Genomic DNA, 14,483 nt, shown 5'->3' with positions numbered 1-14,483 from the left:
TGATACTGCTCTAATCTACTGTAAATTGCACCACCTGCTAAAATGTATTCCTTATTTCTGTCCATTGTAAAGGTTGCCTGGAAGAGATCGTTCTGAAGCGATAAGTCCGCCTATTGCTTACCTTAGAAAATCTCTATGTATATACTTGTGTTTTCTGTACTGCTTACTGTGTTGGTGTGCAATAAAGAGTTATTGTATTGTATTGTATTGTATGTTACCCCAAATTTAACGCGAGCGAAGCCGATCACACCAAAAGTAAAAAAAATAAAATGAATAAATACCCTTATTATTAGAAGGCGTATTCGCAGCAAAGCTGTCTCCATCTTTAACAGTAACTCTGAATCCATGCTCCGCTACGTGCACCCGCGTATTGTTTAAAGTTCAATTGTTTATTATTAACTAGAAACTGATTTCACTATTTCGCCACACTTTCATCGGCAGTCCGAGCTCAACCGAGGCGAGGATGGGCCCGACTGAATCCTAAGTCGCGATTAAACTCAATAAAAGAGACAGTTCTTCAGATAACGATGCCGGGATGTGACGGAGCGTGTTCAAATAAAATTGAATGCAAACAAGTCGCAGTAGGCGGGGCAGTAATTCTTCCGGGATGTGTTTCCTGCGCTTGCGTCGCTTCGCATTAGTATGAGCGGGCACGCACCAGGCCACCAGCCTATAACTTACCACTTCACAATAACTTGTTAAATACTTGGCTATCGTATCACAAACCGTATAAATAGAAAATTAATAACAATCCTCAACATGATGTATTTATTAACAAAAGTGTGTCTATCTTTGATCGAATTGAGTGACACTTGTTGACGAACGGGTTAGCACGAAATGAATTAACGACTGATCGTCTTCTGAGGAAAACACGGCCTTAATTTGTAAAACAGTGACCGCAGTGACGTTGAAACTTGACAAACACGGTACGTAGAATAGTAACAATTTCAACGGCGCCGAAGAGTCTCCAAATCTCCACCCAATGGTCATCGGATTCACCGGAGAAATCGACTGTCGCTGAGCCAGGTCATTTTAAAAACCACGAAAATTGCCACCATAATTAATGATACGCACGAACGCGCGAAAGCGTCTCCACGGTGCAACTGTGCGTCAAGCCATACGATGAATGGTATAACAATCAAGTACAAGTTGACGTCAATGGCAAGACAACACAACCAAATATAAAGCAGTGCAAATAAGGCATACCTATCGATAAAGACCGGACACTATGCATCGCTCTTCTAATAAAGCTCGTTATTTGCGGCAATTTAACAATTTTCTTCCAATTGTCATGTTTGCATGCAGAGGGGTCAAGTCGAGCAATACATTCTCCAACTGTATATGTGGGTAGGGTAGACACTATCAATGACTTTAATTGTTGAGCGTACATTTATTTATTTAATTATTTGCCAATAAAAAATTACAGCATTACAGTAAAACCAATGCGCTGTAAAATTCAAATTATACTTACAAAAAAACACAAAAAAGACATTAAAAACACAAAAAAAATATTTAGGGGTTTTTATCCTTCCTTCCCTAAAGCGACGGAAGACCACGCCCTCTGGCCAGAAATCGGAGTGCAGGAACATCTGCTGGTGCTTAGCCGGCACTTGCGAGTCTAAAAGAGCGAAAATTATCGGCTCTATTAGACTCGAGCGGGCGGATAAAAACCTCGGCTCCCTTCAACCGACAATGTTGTCATCGTGAGATGATTGCTGTTAGTGTTTAAAAACAAGTTGCTTTAACGACTGGCAATTTTAGCATGGCAGCGTTCCACAATTAATATTCTCAATCTTCGTGACCCTAGTCAGTATTTTTTTGTAGCTTTTGGAGTCCATATAGTATAGATATAGATATAGTATATCAGCTGCTACTGATTGCACCGGAAATGTGCATATGCCATTCGTGAATTATGTTTGTTCCTTTAAAAAAAGTCAATGTCACTTGAAGGCCCGCAGAAATATAAGGCACAATCATGATGACCCAAATAGGACTGAAAAATGTGTCTTAAAAACTTCATGGCTACATAAACTAGATAGACATCGACAGCAATGTTTACTTGTAGGTACAATATTATGTTTATCAGGCTTATTGCTTATTTGATCGGACTAGCGTAGGTACCTACATATAAATGTGTGTCGTGTCCACGCCTTCTCTTAATGACGAGCTGAGCGTGGGCGGGCCCCACTGTGATGCGAATTAGACTAATATTATGTTATAGACTACGATGCCGCAACATGCAATTTGATGGACTATAATATTTTAAGTAAGTTATTTATCGGCCTCCATTGGTATTTACTGTATATGTATGGTATTTACTTATTGGTATTTACTGTAGGAACACCAACAACTTTTATTATAATTAAGTTAATGGAAATAAGGATAGAGATACCAGCCACGAGTTTGGTTAAAAGCAATCTTTTAACCATATATTTCGTCGTTGTAATATGATTTGATTATTGAATGACGATTTGTGTATAATCTGCCATACTTTGTCGAATCTGCACGATGAATGAATGCTGTGATACTAATGATGCTACTATGATACTAATGCTATCATACATTAAATCAACTTAGAATAATCGAAAAACCCCCGCCACTGTCACGTCCAAGTATAGAACTTTCAATAAAAGATAAAGTCATCAAAAAAGGTGTTTCTATACAAATTACCGGGGAATCATAGGTATAGTCTATAGTAAAGTATCTCCAGCTGTCCTAGAAACATCTTCGCACAGCTCTGATGGAGATACGCAGCCTAAGAGTCGCGTTTTATACCTTAATATACTAACACCTATGGATGCTGTATGCCAAATGTACATTCCGAATTAAATATTTTGAATTGAATTGAATTAATTGAATATACAACACTAATTCCTAACCAGCCTACCGAGTAAAGTATACTCCCCTGCTTTCTCAGAAGGACCACCGGTTTCCTGTTATTTGTGAGTCACCAGTGTATTTCAACTGACGCCCTTCAGAATATGACCAACACACCGCATTATGATGTGTACCTACGGAGTGAGTTGGCTATCGTACGGTAGACGAGGTTGAAGGTATATTTGCTGGTCTTATAAAACTGTTTTGAATTTATATGAAAAAAAATGAAAATAATTTATTTCATAAAAAACTTATAAACGAGTCTACGGCTCTGGATCCTGTGCTGTGAATATACCTCAATCAGTATGTTTACTCTCATCAAAATAGCGAAAAATAAATTTTGAAGCTGGCAAAATTCCTTTTTTCCCTGTTTGTTTTTGCGTTATGTCCGGATCCCGAGAGCGTCGACCATTTTTAGGGTTCCGGAGCCAAAATGGCAAAAACGGAACCCTTGTAGTTTCGCCATGTCTGTCTGTCTGTCTGTCTGTCCGTCCGTCCGCGGCTTTGCTCAGGGACTATCTAGAAAGCTGTAATTTTACAAGGACATATATATAAACTATGACGACATAATGGTTCAATAAAGGATTCAAAAACATTTTTTTTATGGTACTTCCCATAGACGTAAAGGGGGGGTGATTTTTTTTCTCATCCAACCCTATAGTGTGGGGTATCGTTGCATTGGTCTTTTAAAAACCAAAGACAAAGACGATTTCTCGATTTAAAGATTTTTTTGCGAAAGATTCAACTTCAAAGTGCAAATTTTCAATAAAATCGAGCGTCCCCCCCCCCTCCTCTAAAATCTAAACCAGTGGGTGGTTGAGATTCTCAGTTAGTATTTTCAATATGTATCAGCCTAAGGTATAAAATATACCTAAACTTGGAAGATTCCGTATAAAATACGAAATCCTTAGAAAAATATTACTATATTTTTTCGAAATGGCTACGGAACCCTATTTTGAGCGTGACCGACACGCTCTTGGCCGGTTTTTTATTTACTTTTCTGGTAGCAGTTTGTTTCTGTGGAAGATGCAGTTCTAACCTAATCTAACCTACTTTTCTGGTAGCAGTTGGTTTCTGTGGTTGGTTTGTGCGAAATGTCACTATGAACAAAAAATTTTTTGGTATACAATATTACCCAAAAGAAAACGTTTGTCGTAATAAAGTTTGACAAAGTAAAATTATGCCAAATGATAATTTGACCAAATGAATAAAATGCGAAATGAAATGCGAATAAAATGTTAAAGATTCGTTTGGGAGATGAAACTACTGCGATAAGTTTTTTGGGAAGTGAGGCGAAAAATATTTCACCGAAACGGCAGTCAGTACACCGGTGAATTCAAACGGTGGTGGAACGTATGGTGAATTGCATTTAACGGATGATCTCCCGAATGATTTGGAATCAAAATATGATATTTTGGTTTCTAAGATGGAGTATGGTGTTACATTACAAAGCACTGTTTTGCGGTTCCCTACACAAATTATAACGTAGTAGCTAGGAGATTGTAAGCAAATATGTTAATCTGGAGTCACGCTCTCAAGCGGGTTACCGGAGCGACTCGCTTCCATGAACACATTGTCACATTTCGCAGTCTCTGCAAACGGTAGAACACCGTCATGTTTCGCTAACGATGAAAAGCTTGTTTTTAAAAGATACCTAAGCGTAGGCATTGTTGAGTAAATGTGTAGTGGAAAGAACATTTTTCGAATGGAGTTTTTGTGACAGTCCCTACCTAAAAAAAAAGAAAAGAAAGGCTGACTACCACATTCACTTGTTCTTTAAGCATTGAACCTTAGCTTGGTTAAAGGAATTGTCGAAAGGAATTGAATTGGAATGCACTGTGGTGTTCTGGCGAGGAGGGTAAGACAGCCATGGAAATGACGATGGTGATGAGTGGAAACAGATCAGAGATAAAGGGTGGAGCAGACCGGGATAACAAGCTTAAGAGCTTAGCCTTCATATTCAATGGAAGCACATCTATGCAGTTCGCTATTGTGAGTTAAACTAAATCCTTACGTGAAGTAGGTACGCTCCGCTTGTAGTGGAGCGGAAGGTGGGTATAAACTAGCATTATTCTTTAGATTCGCAACGAATCTGCATACCTACTTTGGTATTGTGCCGAAAGTTGACACCAGTAATGAAATAACCAATTTGCTCCCGTATTAATTATTTAAAATTTATAAGTAAAAATAAAAGTTATTGGTAAAGATTTCATTTTTAATAAAAGCTTTTTTTGCTAACTGTCCTTTTTGTTGACTGTACTTGTATTGTCACCCAAACTACATTTGCATACAATATTTCAAGTCGATGCCATTAACCGTTGAAGAGTTCCGTCCTGTGGAGACGTTCCTGGCCGGACTACCAGGATCTCACTACCAGATTATTGCATCGTCACGCAATTTACATAAATAAGTATAACAAATTTCAAGTCAATCCAACTCTGGAAGTTGGTCGAATTAATTTAACTTGCAAGATTTGATGACAGGACAGACAGACAAATGGACAGGTGAAACTAAATAAAAGCTTGTAAAAACCGGCCAAGAGCGTTTCCTACCTAAACACTGGTGTGAAGGCTCAGTGTAAAGGTGGGTCGGACGGGAAACTATATAAATATACATTAAGTCCTCTCTGAATTTATTATGCCTTGTCGCAATAGGATGCAAGAGTAATAATTTCTAACTTCGGTAAGTCGTAACAGTCGCTTCGTGTCCACCCACACGAGCCCTAAAATTCATTGCACGCTTACGTAAACAAACTCGAATAGCGCTTACTATATAGGCATACTTGCTGCTTCGGGGAGCGTGAAATTCAGCTTTTAACGATCATACAAGTTAATTTGGCTGTGTGAAGTGATTCAGCGTTGTCATTGCTTCAAAGTTCAGACCCTATCGGATCGGAGAGCGACTCAATCTGTGCAATTGAGGGCACTCTCTAGTGATGCCTAATTATCGATAGCCTATAGATTCTTTAACTCTCAAATCAGCGGATATCGACAGTGCTATAAATCAAGACCTAAACTGTTTAACTGAGACTATCGTCAGAGTTATCATTATGCTTATCTTGTTTGACGGGCTATGTACGAGGAAATGCAGCACTGTTAGCCAAATTGTTATCTTCTTTCATCGTTAAAACTTTACTTACATTTCGGAAAACTCTCTCCGAAAAATCTTTGTCCTAATTTTTGGTTCTCGTTCTCGAAGACCAATCTCGGTGTAGCTCTAGTCTCGGACTTCATTTTTTGGTTGGTGTATCCAGTTGGATTTTGATGTGCGATGGACGGATAAATAAGGGATTGATACCAAAGAAATTGTTAGGAGTGAAATTTGCATACGTTTAAAACAATATAGCATTGATACCGTCGTTGTGTCGACTGTCTTATCACTTATCATCCTACCCACGAATTATCATCACATCTGCGAGGTAAGATTCAGTTATGAATAACTCTTAATAGCCATACTTATCGTGATATGATATATTATAGAAGAAAATACTACAAGGATAAGTTCACCTTTGTACACATGTAAAACACAAATGTACATAGGTATCTCAACGTTTGTCACTTGTGTTTGTTTGTTTACTTTTGTACAATAAAGGGTTTACAAAAACAAACATACTATCGATACAGTATCAATCTCGGGCACCACTAGCACTCCATCGGGCGAGCGGACCCGCGCGTCCGGCCTCTCCGTCACTCAAACTTAAACGGCTGATTTATTACGCCGATTTCCGATCTCGCGCCGGCTCTCATGGAGCTTTATGCTGCAAATCCGAAATACCTGTTGAGATTATTTATAGAAAATTCAAACGGAAGTGTCGTAAACACGGCTACCGTGAAACGTGTAAAGACGTCAGTCCACCGCGGCTAAATATACCCCGGCCGGCGTCGGACAAACAATCATTCCAAACGCAATATATCATTACCATTACATTACTGGCTGGTGGTGACTCCGCTTAAGTCGTGCTTACAATTTTATCAATGAGCACACCCACTCTTGTAAGAGTATAGATTTATTTTCTAGACACCTAACTAAACTGATTGAGCTGTATTGTATTGTTATCGCTATAGTGTTAGGTGTAAGGTTAAGCGTGAACGAAAATGGTAATTCGCTAACTTGTGTGACACTTTAAAGTATAATAAAAGCAGCATGACAAGAGACGTCGAGAGGCCAACGGATGCCGCGCGAGGTCGACGACCGAGCAATCGATAGCTGATTCTATTTGGGAAGTAAACCGAGTTTACCTGTAGAGGCTTTGCATTTGCCTAAATTTATCGCAGACGAATCATCTCGCATAATAGACGGAACACGAAACTACTTACAAAGGCGGTTCGCTACTAGGTTATTATGCAATCTGTTGCAGATGCAGATTAATCTACAAGTATTGGTGACATTCATAGTATCTCTACTATGCTGCATATCATTACACCATAAAATAAGAGGGACGCGTTTACCTGATAAAAAAAAACCTTAATGTCCTGTACAATAAGTACAAATGTGCAGGACATTGCTAATTGAAATTAACCAAACAAATGAAAAAATAAATACTACACGCACTAAAATCACATAGAATAATGTTTACGTTTTTAAAATTACTAAATTAAACGGTTCAATTCACGATTATATATACATAAAAAGATCTTCCGAAAAGATCGAAACTACACATTACGTGTATATATAAGCAAGGAACGGTCCGACTAGTTTCGATCTTTTTGGAAGGTCTTTTTCATAGGCGAGTGTGTTCGCGACGGGGGGGGGGGGCGGTCCCGTTCCCGGCTTAGAATCGTAACTTGAACATAATAAAAGGGCGCAAAGCTACTTTATTACATTCAATAGTTGTTTCATCAATCAAAACATAGGTAGGTACCATCAGCCAAATATGTGGTCTACCAACTTGTTGATAATCGTTTGCATGCCACAAAACAATAATGCCAATAGACGTGTCTGTCAACTTGAAAGTTTGACTTTAGCAACATATTCATTTGATAGGAACATGTTTAAAAATTGATAGACCACTTATTTGGCTGATGGTAAATATTGGTGCACACACTATTCCCAAGACATTAGAGTCCATGTTCTGATATTTTTTATCACCTTGGCCGCTCCGAAATATCTGATGGCAACTTTAATAAATAAAATCCTAGATTTAATTTGTTCTCAAATACAATGTAGTGTTAACTCTAGTGATTTTATCTTATACTTATAATTTATAAAAGAGTAATGTTAGTGAAAGACCTTGCTAATAATGAGCAAATAACTTTTTATACCTGTTTCAACTGATTGTGATTTTATCACATTTTGTAATATTAAAAAATACTTAATAAAAAAATAGTTAAAAATACTAAATGTAAATATTTTCAAAATTGCTTTCTTGGGGTTGGATGGTGAGGCTATTTTGGGATTTAATTAACATTTTAATTGTTCTCTTTACTAAGACAATTAGCATGCTTACAAAGTTTGGTTTAGTGACATGAGCATTGCCATTGGAATAAAAGCACCATTATTAGGTTCTTGTTTTGGAGACTTCTGGGTTACGGGGAAGCCAATAAAAGATATGCTACCTAAATTACTGGTCATCTTTTGATAAAAGACTTTATGCTACCTATGCTAATTGACAAAAACAACTGGTCATCTTAACTTGATAATTTATGGTGTTAGGTATGTGGTGGGCAGTTTTTTTTTTTCAGTCTCCTGATGGTGAGAGATCACCACCGCCCATAAACATCTGCAACACCAGGGGTATTGCAGACGCGTTGCCAACCTAGAGCCCTAAGATGGGATACCTTACGTGCCAGTAATTTCACCGGCTCTTACTCTCCACGCCGAAACACGACAGTGCAAGCACTGCTGCTTCACTACAGGATTAGCGAGCAAGATGGTGGTAGCAATCCGGGCGAGCCTTACACAAGGCCCTACCACCTGCAAAAACTTACTGTGTAATACCCCATAATTTCTAGGATTTCAGATTAAAACCTTCCTAAGCCATCAGGTGTTTTAGGTAGCGGATTTTTTAATTTGTATTCTGCAATGTTCTGTTATTCCGTAAAACATATAGTCTATTTTTATACCGATACCAAAAGAAAACAGCAAACAACTAGCAAATTATTGTAATTTTATGAAACTATTCACAAAGTTTCATTACACTATCAAAAGACTTGACACTATTTCTGCAAAATCAGCGTTTAGTGTGGGTTGTTATTTAGTTACTTGGTGTATTATATACTGCTTTCAACTTAAGTTATTTCTATTTTGAAGCTACGTATACATCATAGTAACAGTAAGTAAAACAAGCGGACCACGACTGAATCAAAACAAACATTGATGACATGGTTTATGACGCGAGTAACAATTCATTTCCTGTCTTAAGTGTGCACTGTTTAGAGTAGTTTCATAAAAAAACACCATATTAACTTCATGAATAGAAGTAATTACGTCTCATCCGACAAAATCATAAATTATATTAATGTTACTCACCGCCTCTTGATCGGGTGACAGGGCCACCGCCATTTTTCTTTATGACAAACAAGCTCAGTGGCTGATTGGAATCCTTTGCCAACACACATTCAAAATTTCAGCAGTCAAGTCCACAGCCAGCGGAGACACGTATCTATATCTGTGAGCGGAAGGAAAGAGAACCTCGCTCGAGTTGGGTGGGATCAAAACAAACACTAACTAACTAAACTCAGCTCTCAACACAACACAGACAGAGAACGAACGAACGAACCGTGAGGAGCAAGTCAGCAGGGCTACTAAGAAACTCGAATTTCGTATCGTACCGTCCCTCTCGCTCTCGTATTAAATAGTATAAGTGTCAGAGGAACCGCACGACGCGAACTTCGCGTTTCGAGTTTCGTAGTAGCCCTGCAGGTTGAGCAACACACAACACAATCAGATGGTTGGTGTTGTCTTCCAATTCGATTATCTATTTCATTCTAACAAGGCGATACAATTACTGTGACGGAAAGAGAGGTGTAACGAAACGAGCCATAAAGTCCTTCAACACGTTCTATTAACGTACCAGGCAAGAAATGCACTAATGATTTTATTTGAAGCGGACCTACAACCGTCTATTGTCTATTAAAAGCATAGATAAACTCTTACTTGTCAGTTGTCATTTTAACATTGACAACAAACGTCAACCTGCATTAATTTTTAGGTTATTTATCGAAAATATTCATTATATTATCATTAAATACGAATTATTATTTGCGGAGACCACACAGTTCGTCTAAACCCCAACAGTCGTCTAAAATCTTTCAAATTCCACCATTATTCTGTTGTCTTAATAATCACTGGTCTCTTGCCTCGTTAAAATGTCTACTCGTTGGTAAATATTATTATATAAAAAGAATCGAAAATTATGTATCAAACAAGTATCCCACACATTTAATGAATAAGATAATGTCTGAAGCTAGACTTGTATCTAATTTCAGGTACCCCATTTATCAAAGAGGAAATCCTCAATTGAGAGTATTTTTACCTAACTTTTGGATGAAAATTGTGAAGCCACATTTGAAGCAGTTGCCCAACATAGTGCATTTTCAATGTTCCATTGAAATGACCAAACATGACATTAAAAACTATCTAGAGAAAATATACAACGTGCCTGTTACTGATGTGAGAACCAAAATTAACATGGGCAAGTTCAGGAGAGATGTTGGGAAGGGATATATTGTGAAGGATGAAGACATCAAGTATGCTTATGTGACTCTAGTAAGTTATTATATTACAGTTGTTATAAATAGAAACAGCTGTCAGCTTTACAGGCCCACATGACCTGAGGCCATAGGGCGCTCACAATCACATGCACTGTTTCTTTCTACCCAATCTTAAGAAAGAAGAGGTGAAAACGATTGTAGTGTGTTAGACAATAAAGCCTCTGGTCTAATTAATCTAATATGTAATTTTGAATACTTAAGTAAATCTATCACTAAGTGCAAAACTTGAGAACTGCTGGACCAATCTAGCTAATACATTTTCCAAATCTTTGCCATAAAAGTGATGTATTACTTAAACTGGAAAATGGGTGGCAGTTAATATTCAGATTTGTGCAGCGACCCACTGTTTCACCATCCATTTATTGAACATCATTTATTCAATTTATTTGACAGTTAAATGTGGTGCTGTCTCTGTTTGTTTTGTTTGAATACACAGAGACAGCATCACAGTTATCCATCAAATAAATTAATCAATGGGTGGTGAAACAGCCCCTGAGTCTAAATAATAGAGAGATTGGATGGCCAAATCTGGAGAATCATGGACCTCAATGTTTTGGCAGTGCTACAACAATTGTGGTTCTGAGCAAACAAATCCCAGTTTCAATACTTGTATTGAGTATTTTGAAAGATTAAGAAAAGTTATTTTTACTTTTTCAGCCTAAGAATATGAAGTTTGAGTATCCAAAATTATTTTCTGAGAAAAATACTGCTGAAGAAGATGACATGAAATCTCTAGATGAGGCAAAGAAAACCTTCAAAAGTTATTTAGAACGCAACAAGGACAGATCTGATGTTCCAAGTTGGTTCTCAATATAAATTATATGCTATTAGCCTACAGTAGAATAAAATATTTAAATAAATGTTAGTAATTTAGTAATTCAATTTTTATTTTGCCCATGGTACCATTATTTTTTTGACAAAGTTTTTTTTTAGAGATTTAACCTTGTGAGACGAATTTTAATCATTACAATTTGACATTTGTCCTAAATTTAGGATGTTGGGCAAAACGTGGTTAATGCTTAAGCATGAGTAAAATAGGTTTTTTTTTTATTAGCCTGTAATCTCCCACTGCTGGGCAAAGGCCTCTCCCCTGGATTTCTAGCTCATTGTGTCAGTACTTATGTGGCCAATCGCTGGAATATGCGTCTAAGTTATAATAGGTATTATAATGTTTTTAATTGTTATTTCATTAATGTGTTCAATGTAAGATTGCAATTTAAGTCTACCCTCAAATTTAACTATTTTGGAATTTGTGTTATCATTACAAAGTAGACTAAAAAAAACTTAAATAGTAGTCACTTGTGGTGTTGCTGTTAGACATGGATGGAAACATGGAAATCAGCAAAATCAGCTTTCTGTCATTGTCACAGTCAGAAAAGTAACAATAAGTGGGATAAAATCTTGTTTTTTAACTTTTTTTCAATGCTCCCTCAGGCTTTAAGCCTTCCTCTTAATGATCACATAATTTTATGGTTTGATTCCACACTACCTTCATCCTTTATAAAATAAAATAAAAAAATCTGTCAACTTATTTAATTAATTCTAATAATTAATCTTATAATGCAACACAGATTATCTTTAAATACCAGAAAACTATGAAACAATAAATATTTTTTTAACACAAAAACCTTAAGTTTCAAAGACCACAATGGAAAACAAAAATATTCTATGTTGCGATTAGTAGAATTTAAACATAAATGTAGTCTCTCTCTTAAATCAATTAAAAACAAAACCAAAGCAACAATCATAAAATGAAACTTACAGAAAGAAAATCAGTATTGATTGTCATCCATTAAAGTACATTTTAACAGAAAACAAAATACCTACTTTTTCCTTAGTCTCATACTAGTTAAAAATAATGTTAGAGAATTATATAAAAGTTTAACAGTAATTAACAATAATGTAAGTCTTAACCTGTCCCTCGCGGATCCTGCTCGCACTTATTACCCCTTTATATACCAGAGACACAAATTTGAGCCCAAGATGGCGGTACCCTTGGGACCCATCAGTGCTGAACCCCCCTTGGCGCCCAGGGTGTAATCTGACACCACTTGAGAGAACCACTTGTGTTAGGTTTATCACTTGTGGCACGTAATTGTTTATACTTAGATAAGAAAAGTGTATATTGTTAAGAAAAGGATGAATGAATGTATAAAATACTGTACCAACCTCCTTTTTCACTCAAAAAACCATAACTATTCTAGAGAAAAAAGAAAAATGGTGGCTTGATGAGACAAAGACTAAAATATAAGACTTATTGTTATAGAATTGCAATGCAAGCAATGCCAATTGAATATAAATCATGTAGTTTCGGTGATAAGGTTTAAAATTGGATAAAAAAATTTGGGCGCAAATTTGTGCCCGTGGGAACTCGTGAAACAAAAACCGCTTAAGGTCATGGTATTTTCGAAAAAACTATTTTGGGCACAAATTTGTGCCTCTGGGAGAGGACAGGGTAAGTAATTAATAAAGCACTTGAGCCATCACTGGGTCTTACAGTATTCATCCAGGAACACGGATGAATGGCAGCGGGGACACTCCGCAATGTCCAAAAGGAAGGTTACCTGTAAATTAACATGTTTGTCCTATAATGCAACCCAAGCTCCTTAACATGTTTGATTATACTATCAGCACCAGATCTACGAAATTTTTGAACCAGGGCAAGGGTAATTTGGGCACTGTTGCTTAGCACCCCCACCCCCTTAGATTATTATTAGTTAGACAATGTTATCCAGCGGGCATTTTGGTGGCTACCTAAGATTATTGATCTACAATGTCAATAAAAAAACTTTTTTAATTGAGTTTTCAGTTAAATTTTGGAGTTCCCATACATAGATACAACATCTGACTTGGATATTTTGTATTGCCCATCACTAAATGTTAGGTATTGGCTTGATAACGGGGTATAGTATTATATTAAGTGTGAAAATTAATTACTTAACATTCACTTTGCATCAATTATCACATTAATTCTAACATAGTCAATTAGCTTGTTGTAAAGTAACAAAATATGGACTTGGTCTGAATGAAATTATTAATATTATCAGGCTTACCTACTACAAAAGAGAATATAAAATTGAATTTGGCAATTGCTTACCCGTGGATGTTTCTCGCATTTGAGTCGAATACGACCGTTGCAGTAATAACCACAAGCGCGGCAGAACACGATAGTTTTATCTCTTGTACAGGAACATTTCTTCATGTAGACGCCGGTGATGTCTGGAACACCGCGTCCGACACGATTTCCAATCTTGTAAACTTTTCCAGCAGCCGCAGCCGCCACCGGAGTAGCTTTACTTTCCATTTTTAGCAGCCTCAAGCCAACACTTACAAACTCAACCTATTCCTTTAAACAAATTCCAAGTTTCACGAATTTGTATTTCTTCTTTTATTCGACTGCAATCGGATCGAACCAAGCAAAACTTTGGCGGGTACGGGTACCTAGTAAACGCGCAACTTTAATGTCAAATCAAAACGAAAACGAACAACCAAACTAAACAGCAGGGCTACCACGAAGTACGTATTGTACCGTCCCGCCGACGCTTATATTATTTAATATTAGAGTGAGAGGGACGGTACGATACGAACTTCGATTTTCGAATTTTGTACTAGCCCTTCAATGTGGCACTTCACTTATTAGGTACCTACTAAACTACAACAAAGCTCTTTCACACAGTTCAAGTGCCTAAAAAGTGTATTAAGTGCTTTTTTTTTGTATCGAGCCGACCAAGATCTCGTTAATCTCGTATTTTTTTGTTATATATCTACTTATCGAAGGAAGGCTTACTTTTCAAAGGTCGTATTATTTTTAGAAAAATAAAAGCCTATGTATGCGATCTAATAACTGCAATTTTTGTTATCTTCATTTACCTAATCACCTACTAAATTCTGTTA

The 14,483-nt window shown here is 37.0% G+C and overlaps 3 protein-coding genes across 3 annotated transcripts in view; 1 reads left to right on the top strand and 2 right to left on the bottom strand.

The window, feature by feature from the left end:
- The window catches only part of LOC141439537 (tyrosine-protein phosphatase non-receptor type 9-like), a 68,230-nt gene extending 58,588 nt beyond the window's left edge, over positions 1-9,642 (bottom strand). Inside the window, 1 exon segment of the mRNA XM_074103826.1 lies at positions 9,346-9,642. Coding sequence (XP_073959927.1) covers positions 9,346-9,378 — 33 coding nt within the window. The 5' untranslated portion in view covers positions 9,379-9,642.
- A 349-nt stretch (positions 9,643-9,991) lies between these two features.
- On the top strand, positions 9,992-11,466 carry mRpL23 (mitochondrial ribosomal protein L23). Its single transcript, XM_074103830.1, has 3 exons — positions 9,992-10,198; positions 10,305-10,584; positions 11,247-11,466. The coding sequence occupies exons 1-3, from the start codon at positions 10,185-10,187 to the stop codon at positions 11,403-11,405; spliced, it is 453 nt and encodes a 150-aa protein (XP_073959931.1). The 5' UTR covers positions 9,992-10,184; the 3' UTR covers positions 11,406-11,466.
- A 91-nt stretch (positions 11,467-11,557) lies between these two features.
- LOC141439540 (uncharacterized protein CG13380) lies at positions 11,558-14,069 on the bottom strand. Its single transcript, XM_074103831.1, has 2 exons — positions 13,687-14,069; positions 11,558-13,153 (listed from the first exon to the last, which is right to left on the bottom strand). Exons 1-2 carry the CDS (start codon positions 13,891-13,893, stop codon positions 13,073-13,075), a joined length of 288 nt encoding a protein of 95 aa, XP_073959932.1. The 5' UTR covers positions 13,894-14,069; the 3' UTR covers positions 11,558-13,072.
- Between the last annotated feature and the right edge of the window lie 414 nt (positions 14,070-14,483).

This window comes from Choristoneura fumiferana, chromosome 21, assembly GCF_025370935.1.
Source record: "Choristoneura fumiferana chromosome 21, NRCan_CFum_1, whole genome shotgun sequence".
Lineage (NCBI taxonomy): Eukaryota > Metazoa > Arthropoda > Insecta > Lepidoptera > Tortricidae > Choristoneura > Choristoneura fumiferana.
The sequence above is the reverse complement of the archived record's forward strand: the minus strand, read 5'-3'. Positions and strand labels throughout refer to the sequence as shown.